The sequence below is a fragment of the Electrona antarctica genome, assembly GCF_951216825.1.
Source record: "Electrona antarctica genome assembly, chromosome: 1".
NCBI lineage: Eukaryota > Metazoa > Chordata > Actinopteri > Myctophiformes > Myctophidae > Electrona > Electrona antarctica.
The window spans coordinates 30690976-30708117 of NC_136806.1; the positions used below are offsets into that span (position 1 = coordinate 30690976).

At 43.1% G+C, this 17142-nt stretch overlaps 1 protein-coding gene across 2 annotated transcripts in view; it reads right to left on the reverse strand.

Annotated features, from left to right (window-relative positions):
• Positions 1-17142, reverse strand: part of LOC306923845 (putative carboxypeptidase X1) — a 34023-nt gene that overhangs the window by 7575 nt on the left and 9306 nt on the right. For both annotated transcript variants that reach the window (XM_079502188.1, XM_079502189.1), the window contains exons 2-8: positions 14987-15096; positions 13779-13918; positions 13176-13260; positions 12883-13045; positions 12209-12300; positions 9208-9331; positions 87-283 (exon numbers count right to left, since the gene is read on the reverse strand). In XM_079502188.1, the coding sequence (XP_079358314.1) occupies positions 87-283; positions 9208-9331; positions 12209-12300; positions 12883-13045; positions 13176-13260; positions 13779-13918; positions 14987-15096 (911 nt within the window). The remainder of the gene's footprint in view (positions 1-86; positions 284-9207; positions 9332-12208; positions 12301-12882; positions 13046-13175; positions 13261-13778; positions 13919-14986; positions 15097-17142) is intronic.

Here is a 17142-nt window from a genome sequence, read left to right on the forward strand (position 1 = left end):
TCGTCGTAGTATTAGTACGAAATCAACACTGCACACAAGTGAACCTGGGGCAAAAACCACTGTTGTAAAGCAAAAGAAACAGGCACCTTTTTGAAGGCAATCTCATATCCGTCGGGGTTCATGGAGGGCAGCAGGTGGATACGCGTCTCCTTGACCAGGCGGACCACACGCTGGTCACCTCGTTGGTACTCGTGACACATGTACTCCATCAGGTTGAGAAGGACCTCTCTGCCCAGCACCTCGTTCCCATGCATGCCGGCCACGTAGCGAAACTCTGGCTCGCCTGCAGGGGGCGTGAAAACCCCAGGTATAGAGACAGTGGTGGGAAAAGTACTCACATTTTTTGCAACCAGATATTATTTTAATGATGTTTAGGAGACAAGATCTGGTTAGGATGCCTCTCGGGCGTCTCCCTAGGGAGGTCCTTGAGGCACGTCCCACTGGGAGGAGACCCCGGGGCTGCAGACCAAGGCACAGCTGGAGGAAACACATCGACTCACTGGCCTTATTGGAACCGGGATCCCCCAGGAGGAAGTCACTAATGTTGCTCTGGAGAGGGAAGTCTGGAACACTCTGGTGGAGCTGTTGCCCCGCGACCCAACTATGGATAAGTGGTTGAAGATGGATGGATGGCTGGATGGATGGATGGATAGGAGACAAGAAACACTATCCTGGGTTTTTTATGGGGGGCATTTGTGTTTTTAGATATTTTAGTATTATGTCTCACTGCTGGATTACTACAATGCCCATAATGCTTTGCTGCACTCAGCAAGCGGGGAGAGGCATAGACATATAAAGGTAGATGCCTCTTCCGGCTCTGGGAAGAGGGCTGTCTTACTGAGACAACATGTAGTCCAGGAAGGAAGTGAGACCAGTGTCCGTGACATCACAAATATCTAAAAACACATATTAGGCCTATACACACAAAAACCCCAGGAAAGTGTTTCTTGTCTCCCAAACATCAATAAAATAAGATCTGGTTGCAAAAGGCGTGAAGTGGCCCTTTAAGTAAAAGTATAAATACAGCAATATAGAAATACTTTGTTAGTATGAGTTATGTAGAATGTCTCATTTCAAGTTTTCAAATGTGTAATAATCTTTTGGAAATAGCAGATCCACAAGCTCACAATGCGTCGCATGGCGACGCATTGCCTAAATGTGGATAGGGCTGAAGGTTAATGTAAGTTTTGTAATAATAATCAAAATCTACAAAGTAACTAAAGCTGTCAAATAATAGTAGAGGAAAAGTACAATATTTGCCCCTGAAATGTAGTGGAGTATAAGCAAAAGTACTTAACATTTGACATAAAGTACTTAGGCCTAGTTATTTTCCACCACTGGGTATAGAGTCATGTGTTTAACATGTGCCAGCCACCACTGGGTAGAGAGTCATGTGTTTAACATGTGCCAGCCACCACTGGGTAGAGAGTCATGTGTTTAACATGTGCCAGCCACCACTGGGTAGAGAGTCATGTGTTTAACATGTGCCAGCCACCACTGGGTATAGAGAGTCATGTGTTTAACATGTGCCAGCCACCACTGGGTATAGAGAGTCATGTGTTTAACATGTGCCAGCCACCACTGGGTATAGAGAGTCATGTGTTTAACATGTGCCAGCCACCACTGGGTATAGAGAGTCATGTGTTTAACATGTGCCAGCCACCACTGGGTAGAGAGTCATGTGTTTAACATGTGCCAGCCACCACTGGGTATAGAGAGTCATGTGTTTAACATGTGCCAGCCACCACTGGGTAGAGAGTCATGTGTTTAACATGTGCCAGCCACCACTGGGTAGAGAGTCATGTGTTTAACATGTGCCAGCCACCACTGGGTATAGAGTCATGTGTTTAACATGTGCCAGCCACCACTGGGTATAGAGTCATGTGTTTAACATGTGCCAGCCACCACTGGGTATAGAGAGTCATGTGTTTAACATGTGCCAGCCACCAATGTTGGTACTAATAGCAAAGGGGAAACAGAATTATCTACATTAAAAACATGCTCTAGGGGCTTTGGGCTATTCAGTAGAGAAAATTAAAATATTTATTATAGAACACCTTAGAACAAATTACAAACATGCGTGCCTCAGAGTGCAGATCTAGCAGAAAATCTTCTCAGGCGGAAATGGGAATTCATTGTACAACATTCTACGGTTCAAGAGTTAGACCAAAACATGAAACAAGCTGTTATAGCACCACAATGGGGCTGATTTAGGTCACATTCACACCAGAAAGCTTTACTGCGATTAAAACGAATCCTGCTGCACATTGTCGGAAAGTGTGCTTCGTTTGGCAGGTGTGAAGGCTCAATCGAATCCTAATGCGCATCAAAGAACCACATTCTACTCCGCCAAAAAACGGGGGTTTCACTTCGTTTTAAAACACAGCAGTGTGGATCACTGCAGGTGTGAATGCAATCGCATTAAACATATAGGGAGTGAATGTACCATTGTGGGATGAAGAAGGTGGTATTTGGCACACGAGAAGGAAGGAGAAGGCATTATTACGCAGCGACGCTTATAATGGGGCTCAATGGCAGCTCTATGGCACGTCAAAGAAATCACTTTCACCTAGAAACTCCATTCACACATTTTATAATTCAGCTTACTGTGGAGACACATGCTGGAACTTTTTACTTTGAAATTATTTGTAGTTTCTCAGTTATTTAACTTAAACGCCCAATGCATTCTCAATGGCAATATCACAAACCTTGGCATGCTACTAGTCCTACATACTTACACCTAGAAACCCCATTCAAACCTATTTAGGTTCATCTTACGGTGGACATGTTTGCCTGAAAAGGAATCTTTGAAATGTTTCATAGTTTTAGAAATATAGTGCTTTCAAATTTGAGAAATTTATAATGGGGCTCAATGGCAGATATTGGCACGTCAAAACATTACGTTCACCTAGAAACTCCATTCACACTTTTTATAATTCAGCTTACTGTGGAGACACATGCTGGAACTTTTTACTTTGAAATGTTTTGTAGTTTGAGTTATTTAACTTAAACGCCCAATGCATTCTCAATGGCAATAGCACAAACTTTGGCATGCTACTAGTCCTACATACTTACACCTAGAAACCCCATTAAATCCTATTTAGGTTCATCTTACGGTGGACATGTTTGCCTGAAAAGGAATCTTTCAAATGTTTCATAGTTTTAGAAATATAGTGCTTTCAAATTTGAGAAATTTACAATGGGGCTCAATGGCAGATATTGGCACGTCAAAAAAGCACTTTCACCTAGAAACTCTATTCACACTTTTTATAATTCAGCTTACTGTGGAGACACATGCTGGAACTTTTTACTTTGAAATGATTTGTAGTTTCGGAGTTATGTAACTTAAACGCCCAATGCATTCTCAATGGCAATTACACAAACTTTGGCATGCTACTTGTCCTACATACTTACACCTAGAAACCCCATTCAAACCTATTTAGGTTCATCTTACGGTGGACATGTTTGCCTGAAAATAAATCTTTGAAATGTTTCATAGTTTTAGAAATATATAGTGCAAGGACACTTCGACACCAACTCTGGGGGAGCCCGGGTTCGAACTGGCAACCTTGCAGTTACCATCCAGCCACTCTACCCCCTGATCCACCGCCGCCCTGTTTTGGTTTGGTTTTACTATAGTTTATGACAGAATGGAGAGAGAAAGCTAAATTCATTGACAAAGTACATTTGGAATTTGTCACCCATCCTACACACCCTATAGTATAGGGTGTGTATAGGGTGTCCCAGGCCCAAAGATGTCCCCCTGGCAACTGTTTCAACTTTGGGTCAGCCTACATGTAAAAGTGCCCAAAGTTGAAAGAAGGTTGTCAAATGAACCGAAACTGAAGCAATGGTGTAATTGTGCCCAAATATGAAGTTAGGTGGTCAAATGAACTGAAACTGAAGCAATTCAGTAAAGGTCAACGCTTCCTCATGGGGTCATTTTAGGGCCTAGGACCTCCAGTAAAGGGTAAAATACTCTTCTTGGTTGTGGGAACAACATATCCAACGATGAGGACCCCAGGCCCAAAGATGTCCCCCTGGCAACTGTTTCAACGTTGGGTCAGCCTACATGTAAAAGTGCCCAAAGTTGAAAGAAGGTTGTCAAATGAACTGAAGCAATGGTGTAATTGTGCCCAAATATGAAGTTAGGTGGTCAAATTAACTGAAACTGAAGCAATTCAGTAAAGGTCCACGCTTCCTCATGGGGTCATTTTAGGGCCTAGGACCTCCAGTAAAGGGTAAAATACTCTTCTTGGTTGTGGGAACAACATATCCAACGATGAGGACCCCAGGCCCAAAGATGTCCCTCTGGCAACTGTTTCAACTTTGGGTCAGCCTACATGTAAAAGCGCCCAAAGTTGAAGGGCAGAGCTTCAACTTCAGCTACCCAGTACCCAAGGTTGAAGCCCTTCAACTTTGGGCAGATCTACAAGCTCGTAGTGCGGCACCGAGTGCCACGCTACGAGCTTGTAGATCTGCTATTTTTCAGTGGGGTACATTGAATCACTGGTCCTGGGTCAATCCAAGGGCCTACCACTCCACTCTCTTGATATGTTGATATGCACCGTAGCATGTGGTTTTTAAGTGGTGGGCCTCGGGTCATCCTAGGGTCTACACTGTAGACGGTAGGCTACTCCTATTAACCTACCAGGTTTATTAAATGTATGTAGGCTTTAGTAGGCTAGCCACTACTTTATAAAACAAGTTGGTAAAGACACACACACACACACACACACACACACACACACACACACACACACACACACACACACACACACACACACACACACACACACACACACACACACACACACACACACACACACACACACACAAACTATTACTCAAAGTATATATGTTTTTAACATATATATTTCACTGTGTAGTTTATGAATTGAACACATTGATATAGTTCCCTGCTGCGTTTCCAATTGCTGCGGATGACAGCCCAGTGTGAAGGCAAACGCAGCAAATTAAATATGCAAGAACGATGCAACTTCTCCGCCCATTCGCATCGAGTCTGAATGCGACCTTAAAAACACTTTGGGTGGAAAGTTTTCCTGGGCCTACTGGATAGTGTGCGTGCAAAGTTTCACACTTATCGGTCCAGCTGTGCCCAAGATTAGCGGCTCACAGGCAGGCACGCTGACTCACAGACAGACAGAATCACAGTCTGCGCGCAGATGGGGGTCCTTGAAATTAAACGGGTTGAGAATCACTGCTAGAGCCGTAAAAACTTCTCTTAAGGGGGTCCCTGTAATATCTTTTCAAGTGTGGGTCCGTGGGCTAATTAGTGTCAATTTGGGGGTCATACCCTGAAGAAGGCAACTTGTAACGTTGGTAACAATAAAAACTTAAAAAGTATTATTGGCATCGGGACTACGAGCAGTGCGACCTCTCCTTTCTATTTTAAAGTATATCCCCCACCCAACAATCTTGGTGTGCGCTCCTACCATTTTGTTTGCTTTGAGGGGAAAAAAAAAACGTTTTCATGTCAAGGACCCCTCCTTGACATGAAAAGGTTTGGGAACCACTGCTTTGTTTAGATTAAACAAGTATCTGGAAAACTTCAGGCTTCAGGGTGAAAAGAAAAAGGAATTAGGTCAAGTTGACTGGGAGGAGGTTAGAAAGAAAGCAATTTATTCCCCTTGTAGAGAGGCCAAGTATCTCCCCTGAGTGGTGCATGTGGTGCCATGCAAAGACTAGCCAGTCATGTGTGATTGGATTCGTCTTTGTAGTGTTTCCTGGCTGGTGGTGGCGGCGCTGTCCGTGACTGAATACTGCAGGACGGGGGCATTTTTAACTCCATGTTGTACTGACACTGAAGGATTGCATGGTCCTATAGTTTCAAAATATTAATAAAAAGATCACACCCATGTGAAGTGAGGGGCGCTCTTATCAGCAAACATACAATGTACTCGTATACAAAAATAAATAAATAAATGTTATATATACACACATATATATATATATATATATATATATATATATATATATATAATTTATTTATTTATTTTTACACTGGCAGAAAGTAAATTGTTGATCGATTGATGCTTTGGAACATCATCCATTCATTGTCAATGGGAATTTAATTTACCTGTTGTTTTCAATCTTCTTTTATGTACCATTTGGGGAATTCAGAAGGCCTCTTATAATGGTAGGGTAGTATTGTGCTCCACAGTGGTGTAATGGTGATTTTGTTTCCAGTACCACGGAACGTCACACGCACGCACACACTGCCACGCCTACATTTGTGCATCGCAGCATGCGCACAGAACAGCTGATATAGTCTAAGCCTATATCTGCTGTGCTGTGTTGCTTACAGTGTATGAGAAGAATGTGCGCTCAGGTAACAGTTAAAGCTGTTGTTATGCCAAGTAGTAGCCATTTGAGTTCGGCACGGTACTTGACACGGTGTGAAAATAGGGGGGGGGGGGGGGGGGGGGGGGGGGGGTACTTGGTGCGTCTTGGAAAGTCCGGTGATGAGAGTTTAGGTGTGTCTTCTCTTGAATCCAGGGGGGCGCGTTCTAGCGTGCACGCACGTGCAACGTTACGTTCTGTACCTGCGCATGCACGTCACATTGTTTTTGGTACCACGTTGTGGTACTGCGTTCTACGAGCATGACACCACTGGTGCTCCGTCAGAGTAATTAAAACAGACCCATATCATCACCGAACTAAATTAATGTATTTCTAATACTATATCCATAAACGTGTAATTAAATTCTTAAGTTGTCCTGACAAGTTGTTGCTGTTACTTGATTCCAAAAAATGTGTGAAAAACAAGGTTTAAAACCAGTTCCACTTCAGATAAGACATCAAATAACTTAAAATCAACTATATTTTTGCACTGCACACCTTCAATGCCTCACTGGTATTCCTGGCTGGCAGTGCCTCTACTACTACTGTGTGTTTTGGCGGGGAGGTCTCTCTCAGCAGTTGCCAGAGTTGGCAGGATGTCATGTGGGCTTTGAAGGGGCCAAAGCAAACACATCATCTACTGCTGGGTGCAAGTGAGGAGGGAAATCGGCTGTGTGGCTCTGCAGTGATATACTGTATGCTCAACACAGTGCCTGACTGTCTGTCTGTCTGTGCAGCCTTCTTGAGGGTTGGGGTATACAGTGGCAGCTATTGTAGAAGTCCCCTCATAACCCTGCATCTGTCCTGCATTAGAAGTGCTGTCTTTGCATGGGAGGAGAATCCCTGGGGAAGCAGGGTAGCGAGGAGGTTGCATAGTAGTAAGGACAGTGAATCACAGATCTGATCACAGTGAACAGGTTGATGATAAATGGTGCATTTATATAGCGCCTTTATCCAAGGCGCTTTACATAGATTGTGCATTACATCCACCCATTCATACACCGATTGTGGCGGAAGCCATGCAAGGTACCAACCAGCACATCGGGAGCAATTTGGGGTTCAGTGTCTTGCCCAAGGACACTTCGACATGTAGACAGGAGGAGCCGGGATTCGAACCGCCGACCCATGGATCATTGGACGACCTGCTCTACCTCCTGAGCCACAGTTGCAATGATGGTTGCTTTAAGTGTTCTAAAGCAGTGGTTCCCAAACTTTTTCATGTCAAGGACCCCCAAATTGACACTAATTAGCCCTGCGGACCACCATTTGAAAATACATGCCAGCGACCCCCATATTTGTACGGCTCTCAACCCGTTTAATTTCAAGGACCCCCAGTTTGACATGCATTAGTCTATATAAGGATATACAAGCATTTAATGGCATTTCTATCTCTGGGACGCCCAATTTATATTGTAAAATCAAGTTAATTTAACTCTGAGAGTGTACAAATGGAACCATTAGGGTCTGTTTGGTTCCATGTGTACAGTCTGAGTTACAGACCCATAAGGGTCCATTTGTTTCCAAACTATCATTTAGCTGGGGGACGGTTGTCCAGAACCGCCAGAAAAGGCCTCTGCCTGGGCCAGACTCCATATTTGGACATGCCTGACAAAGAACTCCATATGGGCATAAAAGAGGACACTTGAAGATCATGAAGGCAGTCTGGCCGGGTCATCCAACTCTGCCACTAGCTGGCATCCATTTAACAATTTTGAACACAAGCAAACAAAAGAACAACAATTTGAGCACTGCAGCTCCTCTTCAGTGTGGTAGACCGTATACAATTTCACTTTCAGACTGTGGAATTGTGGATGGTTGAGTACCTCCTTGGCTCTAATAGGTTGCCGAGTGGTAGGTGCTTATGCGCAGCAGGGTGGTTAACTGCTGCATTGTTGTCTAAGTACACACAACACAACAAGCTGCTGCGAGAGAGAGAGAGTCGTGAAAGCGGCTGCCGTACAGTTACATAGTATATGTTATTATTGCACAGGCTAGATTGGTCACCCCTGATCTAGTGCATCTTTATGAGATTGTATTCTCAATCCTGCCTTATATTAGGGCAGTTTACTCTGGTGAAGGAGCGGCAGTGGTGGAAAGTAACTAAGTACAATTTCCAGTACTTTTACTTCTACGCCACTACATCTGAGAGGCAAATATTGTACTAACTACTTCAGCCCCTATATACATTTCGGCCATTTGAAAGTAGTAGATCTACAAGCTCACAAATGGGACGCGATGTGACACATTGTGAGCTCGTAGATCTGCTATTTTCAAAAGATTTTTATACATATGAAAACTTGAAATAACGAAAAGTATTGGCATCAAGTACACTTTGATGCCAATACTTTTGTACTTTTACTCAATTACATTTTGAATTCCGGACTTTTACTTGTAACCGAGTATTTCTAAATTACAGTATTGATACTTTTACCTAAGTAAAACATTTGAGTACTTTTTCCACCACCAATGGTAAATGGTAAATGGTGCATTGATATAGCGCCTTTATATTAGTGCATACATAGTGCATTACATTCACCTATTCACACTCACATTCATACACCGATTGCGGCGGAAGCCATGCAAGGTACCAACCAGCACATCAGGAGCAATTTGGGGTTCAGTGTCAAGGACACTTCGACATGTAGACAGGAGGAGCAAGGATTCGAACCGCCGACCTATGGATCATTGGACGACCTGCTCTACCTCCTGAGCCACAGTCGCCCCGGAGGAGTGGGGACTCTGAGAACATGTCACTTTCTCCTTGTGTGTTAGTGAACCATTATGGCAGTTTGCAGTCAAGAAAATCTGTGTAACTTCTATTAACTTTAAAGCTGTCTAACTTACCGAGCTCGTGTTTTCCTGGGTTGTCAGAGATCTCCATGACGTACAGCTTGAGGCCCTTGTGGCTCTTCCCAATGCTGTAGATGCGAGTAATGTCTGGACACGCCTCGTTTACTGACTTCATCAACTGGGAAAACAAGGAGGATAACATAATAATACATGCACCTCTTCTGAAACTGGTTCATATCCTGATGATTCTCTCTCCCTCACTGACTTAACCCATTTCGAGCCATACACGTCTAAACACGGTTAAGAAAACCCCTCAATTTTATGCCATCCCCGCGTTTGAACGTTTAACAGTCATACTATACGCCATACGGGCCCCGACGACACGGGCACCGACAACCATCTTGGAACGGTCAAGAACACAAAAAGACGAAAATAATGATAATCCGTGCTCCATAGAATCCCATACTGGCCGCGATCTTTAGCAGGGTTTATCTCGGAATTAACCCTCAGATTTGGTGACATGAGAAAAAGTATGAATTTAGGATGCCACTAAAAGGCTAGCGCATCGTTCCGGTTAGCATGTTATGGTTTCGCATGCTAGTTAGGGACCCCATCGAGCTACTGACAGGTTGCACTCTTACTTCCGGTTTTAAAATGGCCAACGAAGGACCCGCTAAATGACGTCACTTTGTAGTTTTTGCCTGGAAAGGTCTACCGACTACATTGTACATTGTATGTCTGCTGATAAGAGCACCCCTCACTTCACATGGGTGTGATCTTTTTATTAATACCGACCTACTGTCTCTGATGTCATGACACTGGGCTCACTTACTTCCTGGACTATATCTAGGAAAAATAAAGAGGAAGGTGCATGGAGGTGCGGCTCGGGCTCCTGCGGGAGGTTTGCACATTCTCAGTGTAAACAGGAACTGCGATGATGGAGTGTTCCAGCAGAGGTGCTAGAGGTGCAGAGTTGCTGACCCTGAACTGAAATAAGATATGAGATAGTCCTTGGACTATATGTTGTCTCAGTAAGACAGCCCTCCCCCTATCCACAAGGAGGAGCAGTGCACCAAGGCATTATGGGAATTGTAGTCCAGGAAGTAAGTGAGCCCAGTGTCCATGACATCAGAGACACTGGGCTCACTGCTAAAATCTAAAATATCTAAAACCACATATTACACACAAAGACCCCCAGGAAAGTGTTCTAAATCATTAATCATTAAACATCATTAACATATATTCTTTTGCAAAAAGGGTGAATTGTCCCTTTAAGGTTGTTGCTGTTGTTTATTTCATACTTACATGGCTTATTTACAAATCTGAAATAAATATTTATAGGTAAGAAAAAACAGACGTGTGTGAACTGAGCAGTGCAACTATACATGTATTGTTATAGTTACTGTACTGTGCTCTGTACTGTACATACATACATACATACATACATACATACATACATACATACATACATACATACATACATACATACATACATACATACATACATACATACATACATACATACATACATACATACATACATACATACATACATACAGGCAGGTTGCCCTTCACTGGTAACCTTACATTGGATTTTAAATATATGAAGGTATTGTAGGCTGGGATTTTACAAAAAAGCCCCCCTTTTAAATACATACATACATACAGACATACATACTTATAAGGTATGCCATCTGGTGGCTAATGAACCAAACACATTCTCAGAAGTTGAAGCAGTTTTAGAGGACCCACTTTTAGGCCAGTGCAACAGAGCATGCTTTTGCCTTTTTTTAAAACCTTACCCATTTTAACCAAATACATACATACATACATACATACATACATACATACATACATACATACATACATACATACATACATACATACCGTATAGGGACACATAGCTGCGTAATGAGGCACCACTCAAAAAGCTGTAATTTGATTGAAATAAGTGACAGGAGAATCATGACTCCTATCAGTAGTAGGAGAAGCCCTGCTGTAGTCTAGTGGTCAAATTCGCTACAGTCTCTCCAAGCAGCCCTGTGGTAGTAAAAGGTTGTTCTCTGGTGAGTCTGAGACAACAGAAAAGTGGGCGCACTGACCACATAGTGTACACTTTCTTCTAGACTCACTGCAAAGTGCAAACACACATGGTCACACATATTATTGTCTCCACCAGGCCGAAGGCATGGGGAGAGAGTATGTTTTCTACACCGTCCTTGCGTGTCTGTTCGTCCGTCCGTCTGTTACCAGCTAATCTCCGGCACCGTTAACCCGGTCGATGCCCCAAATTTTCCAGAACAGCCTGTTATAGCGCCACCAGGAGGCCGACTTTTGAAAAAACACATGTTTTGTTATAGTCATGTGTTCAAGACGGATCTGTTCGATATTTCAGATTCCATCCTAATTGGCTAACATTGACTTTCAAAGTTTGCAGGATTGGCCCGTTTTGAACAAAAAACCTCAAATCATGAATGGAGCGTGCAATTTACGTGAAATCTTTCACGGACTTTCCTACTAGGCTGAGGAATATATTGCACCCTTTTCACATTGGCCTATTATAGCGCCACCAGGAGGCCACAACCTGACCTACCCTAGCTGGTGGAGACCTGTGCACTTTTTCTAGTTTCTACATTGATGAAAGATGAAATTAACTTGGAAACATAGGGTTGTGGTGTGATGTGTGCCGTCCGTCCACTGTCTATATTCCGTGTCTCCACCAGGCCGAAGGCATGGGGAGAGAGTTTATGTTTTGCACTCCGTCCGTCCGTCCGTCCGTCCGTCCGTCCGTCCGTGTGTGTGTGTGTGTGTGTGTGTGACTTCCAAAGCTTGCATGATTGGTCCGTTTCGAACAAAATGCCACAAATAACAAACACAGTGTGCAATTTCCATGAAATTATACACGGTGGAGACACTTTTTCTAGTTTGCCATGTTATGGTACTGTCTGTTAAATGATATTGCCTTCATCATATGGTCGGTCTCCCTCGGAAAAATACCTTCTCCAGCATCACTGAGCATTGCATCGTTATCACTGTGGCAATGTATCCCTTATACCTTTCTCATCTCCTTGTAGTTGTGGTGTCTGAAGTCCAGTTTGTCTCTGGATCCAGCAGGTTCAGTCTGCCAGGCATAGATATTGTTGGGATCTGAAAGATCATGGTGCAAAAAGAAAGAAAACAGTTGACACAATTATGTCCCAGCTGTCAAACCTGAAGTGGTTTATTAATGACTGCCTGGATGAATTATGGAGCTCCCACAGCAAACATGCTGTCCTGAATTTGTAAATAATGTTGCATATGGATGACAAATGTGTCTTTGAAGCTTGCTAAACTAGAATGACATGCTAGTGGGACATGTGTAAAAGGCTAATGACAACAGCAGTCATTATGATTTGAGTTTTTTTTTTTCAAAAGCAAAGTCTTTGATGACCGTTCATATGACATGATATATGACAAGATATATGTGACATGTATCTAACTACAACAGTGGTTCCCAAAGTGGGGTCCTAATGGAACGAAACGGACGCTAACGGGTCCATTTGGTTCCATTTGTACACTCTCAGAGTTGGTCCTTGAAATTAAACAGGTGGGGATTCACTGCTAGAGCCGTAAAAATCTTCTCTTATGGGGGTCCCTGGCATATCTTTTCAAATGGGGGTCCGCAGGCTGATTAGTGTGCACTACAACATCAGTGGAGCAGCTCACGTTATGATGGCTACTATGCAGTACCTGGGAGGGCACAGCCCAGCACCTCGGCTCTGAGACAAATGCTCCCATCTGTTCCATTCTCGTACCAGGTCTGGGGGTTGATACGGATATAGCGTGCCACCATTGATGATGTGTTAAAAAGAGCCAGCACGGCAGTCTCTGCATCCTGATTCCCCTCAAATACCTAAAACATTGTCACAACATGGGTAACATTTGACAAAGCACTAGCAGGGTATAAGATAAGGTTAAGGTAAATAATTTTGTTCGCAGATGTACCATATAGGTCACAATATTAACACATGGAGATAACTCACTGCCTCTTCGGTCCCGTTCATACAAGGCTTCCAGACCAAGGAATCATTACTGAATTGGACTTTGTAAGAGTGCACTAGGTCCCAGCTGAGTGTTGAAAACATACATGTTAATATATTTGAAAGACTGTAATACAGCATGACAATTAATTAAATTAAACATTTTAAATCCACCAACTGAAAAAAAGCTAAATTATTGTAAAACAGTGCAATCACTTTAGAACAGTGGTTCTCAACCAGTGGTCCAGGGACCACCAGTAGTGCTTGAGGAGGTTCCAGGTGGTCCCCAGCTAAATGATGGTTGAGTTGGTAACCAAATGGACCCTTATAGATCTTTAACTCTTGATAGCATAAAATGAAACCAAATGGACTCGCAAGGGTCCATTTGGTTTCATTTTACGCTCTCAAGAGTTACATTTTTGTTAAACACCTGCATTACTTAATTTACAAGAATCTACACAATTAGAGAATGTAGAAGGCTATTTGAACTATTTTAAAAGGTTTTTCAAAATAGTAAAAAATTGCAAGGGTAAGGGGTGGTGCAAGATATAGGCCATATAGGTCCATCATTTTACATTCCATTAGAATCTTATTATGCATCATAACCTCCAGATGGAGGCCCGTCCCTGCAGGATGACCCCGGTGAAGCGCATGGGTTTCAGGGCGTCCACTTCCAGCCACTGCTTCTTGTCTCTGTACTGAGCACACCAGGCTCCATCGTAGATATCGCCGTCATGTATCCCAGACTTCACAGACAACACACACGCATGCATGCACATACAAACATCAATGCACACACCGAGGCACTATACACAGTTCCTGGCCAAAAAAATCAAGGCTCTTGTGAGTTGGCTAGTGAGATGCACCCTAGGAGACATTTATACTTCAAAGCCCAACAGTATTGCGCACAGAGAACAGCTGATATACAAGCTCACATCGCATCACAGATGCAACTGTTGTGAGCGTAGAGGTCTGCGTGCGCGACACCATCGCGGGACGAAGCATCAATTATACTTGATGGACTGCAGGTGCGCGTGCAGCCGTGCACAAATAGGCTCTGCTGCCGTGTTCATGAGCGCACCTCCCGTTCTTATGACAGTGACTGGAGGTGTGGTTTTGAGGACAACTGTTTTGAATTGCTATTATTGTTCAAACACAACAGAAACCAAGGATTATATATTTCAAGGGTGAGAGATCACAATAAAAATCCTAATCATTCTTCCTCCACACTGGGAGAAAAACAGCATCTGAAAGTTTGATGGGGCATTTTTTACACGTGAGTGCAGTTAGAACTTTTCCATTGCATCTTATGAGAGGTGGTGTTCTTCTGCTGCCTTTATGCGTGCGCATGCCGTTTCTTATCAGTGTGCCGTCTGATAAGGCGTCTATTTATTCAAACTGGCCATATACGTCGGCCAATCAGGGACCACCATTCTTGATGATGTAACTTGTACGCTTGGTGATCGGCTGGGTATGTATGCATGTATGAATGGTGGTCCCTTATTTATTGGCTGTTGATGGTGACGTAACTAAGGTACGTTTCAACTTAAGGTTGGTATAAGGTCGGTCGGTAACGGGTCTAAAGGATTTAGAACAGCAGTTGTAATAGTTAGTAGCAGTACTCTGCTTGCGCACAAGTAGGCCATAGTAGGCCATGTATGGCCTACTTGTGTGCAAGGCGCAAGTTGGCACCTCAACAGACTGCATTTCTAGTTATTATTATAAAAAGCTTGTAATTTCTTATTTCAGTTGCAATATTCATGAACAACAAAAACGGCAATTTGTGTTCCTTTGGATACTTCCCGGCTGGTTACCTGGATGTTAAGTCGACCTCTGTGGGGGCCCAGGCCCCTGCGCTTGTAGGAAGAAGCCTTCAGCTGCGTGTCTTTCACCTTCAGAGACTCCAGACCCAGAGGAGGGCATTCTGGTGGGGAAGCCATTATATCACACAATTTAGGCATTTGCACACAGAGCGACTTACGCCTGATTTATACTAGTTGCATGTTGGTGTCTGCGACTGAAAACAATTGAGATCCCGCAGGGGGAAATTCCGTTTTAGCTTCACCCAGCCGAGTGCTGCCCACAGAAGGAGCACGGAGGGGGGAGCAGTTAAAGACCTATTCATACTGCAGTTTTAGGTGATAAGGTGACCACCGGAAACTACAACTTGACATCACGCTGCAGTGGTAAGAGACTCACCGCTCACCCAAACACATCTCTCTGTTTTTACTAAAACTACATGACATCACTGAGCTGCTGTGGTAAGCGACTCACCACTCACCCAAACACATCCCTCTGCTTTTACTAAAACTACAACATGACGTCACACTGCTGTGGTAAGTCTCACCGCTCACCCAAACACATCCCTCTGTTTTTACTAAAACTACAACATGACGTCATGCCGCCGTGGTAAGAGACTCAACGCTCACCCAAACACATCCCTAATATTACCACCTAAAACTGGAGTATAAATAGGCCTTTAGGGGTTAAGGGCTCTATTTTCATCCATGCTAAACCCCTTATCCCTAAACTTCTTTGCCTTTTTTTTACTATTTTGAAAAACATTTTTAAATAGTTCGACTAGCCACGACACGTTGTGAGCTTGTAGATTGGCTATTTAAACTATTCAAAAATGTTTTTCAAAATAGTAAAAAAAAAAAAAGACAAAGAAGTTGAGGGATAAGGGGTTTAATATGGACGAAAATGGAGCCCTTAGTGTCTTGCACAGAGGCATTTCGACACATTGCTTCCTGGTCTGGAACCGAACCTGGGTTAACTGAGTCCTTCGGCTCCCCAGTCAGGCTTCTAACCATTCAGCTATGGCCGCAAAATAGTGTACAAAGAAAGTACAAAATAGCTAAACTACAAACTCACAATGCACTGGGAGCTTGTGGATCTGCAATGTTGGTGTGACTGTGAGACATGATGCGCAACCAAGTGTAAATCAAGCTTTGAAATGTGTATTATCAGAGTAAGTAGCATGAAGCATAACAAACAACAAGCTAAACGGTCAATACCCAGGGGGCAAACCACCCTTTTTTTAGGAAACCTGCATTTGTCACAACATACAAAGTTGTCCACCAGAAATAATATCTATGACCCCATAGGATCACAACCTATATGGACAACTCGGTCAATTTTGTTGCGAAAGTCCAATATGGCCGCCCCCAATATTAGCCCCTATTAGTTATAATGGGGGGTGAATAGGGCAAAATTTTAAACTGAGAGATATTTCCACGAAACTTCTCAGGTTGATCAATGATATGAATACGAAAAATTTTTGTATTGCAAGTTTCCATGAAATCCAATATGGCCACCACAATATGGCCGCCACATTATTAGCACTAAAAAAATAGGTTTTGGCTCTAACTTCTGAACCAGATAAGCTAGAAATGCAAACTTGGTGTCTATTTCATGGTTTCTGACCATGAGAGACTCAATGGAATACCTATTTTTATTATTGGGTGTGTCTGGACCCTTATTGTGCATATTTACAAGATGGTGGCTACCCGAAATAGTGCTTTACCATGATTTCTACCATGATTGTTGACTGTTTTGGCAAACACAAGCAATATTAATCCATTGGCTAAGATTCATGGCACAGAAGGAACATATTTTCTTGAGCTTGCATATTGTCAAAATGGCTGCAAACATGAAAAAGAAAATACATTACATTTCCTGTCAGATCCTATTACCCAGGGGGGCAAACCACTCCTCTTTTGAATACCTGCATTTGCCATAACATCAAAGGTTGTCCACCAGAAATATCTATGACCCAATAGAATCACAACCTATGTGGGTGGACACACCGGTCAATTTCTTTGCTGGAAATCCAATATGGCCACCACAATATTAGCCCCCATTAGCCTATAATGCGGGTGAATAGGGCAACATTTTTAACTGAGGGATATTTCCACAAAACTTCACAGGTTGATCAATGATATGAATACCATCATTTTTTGTATTGGAA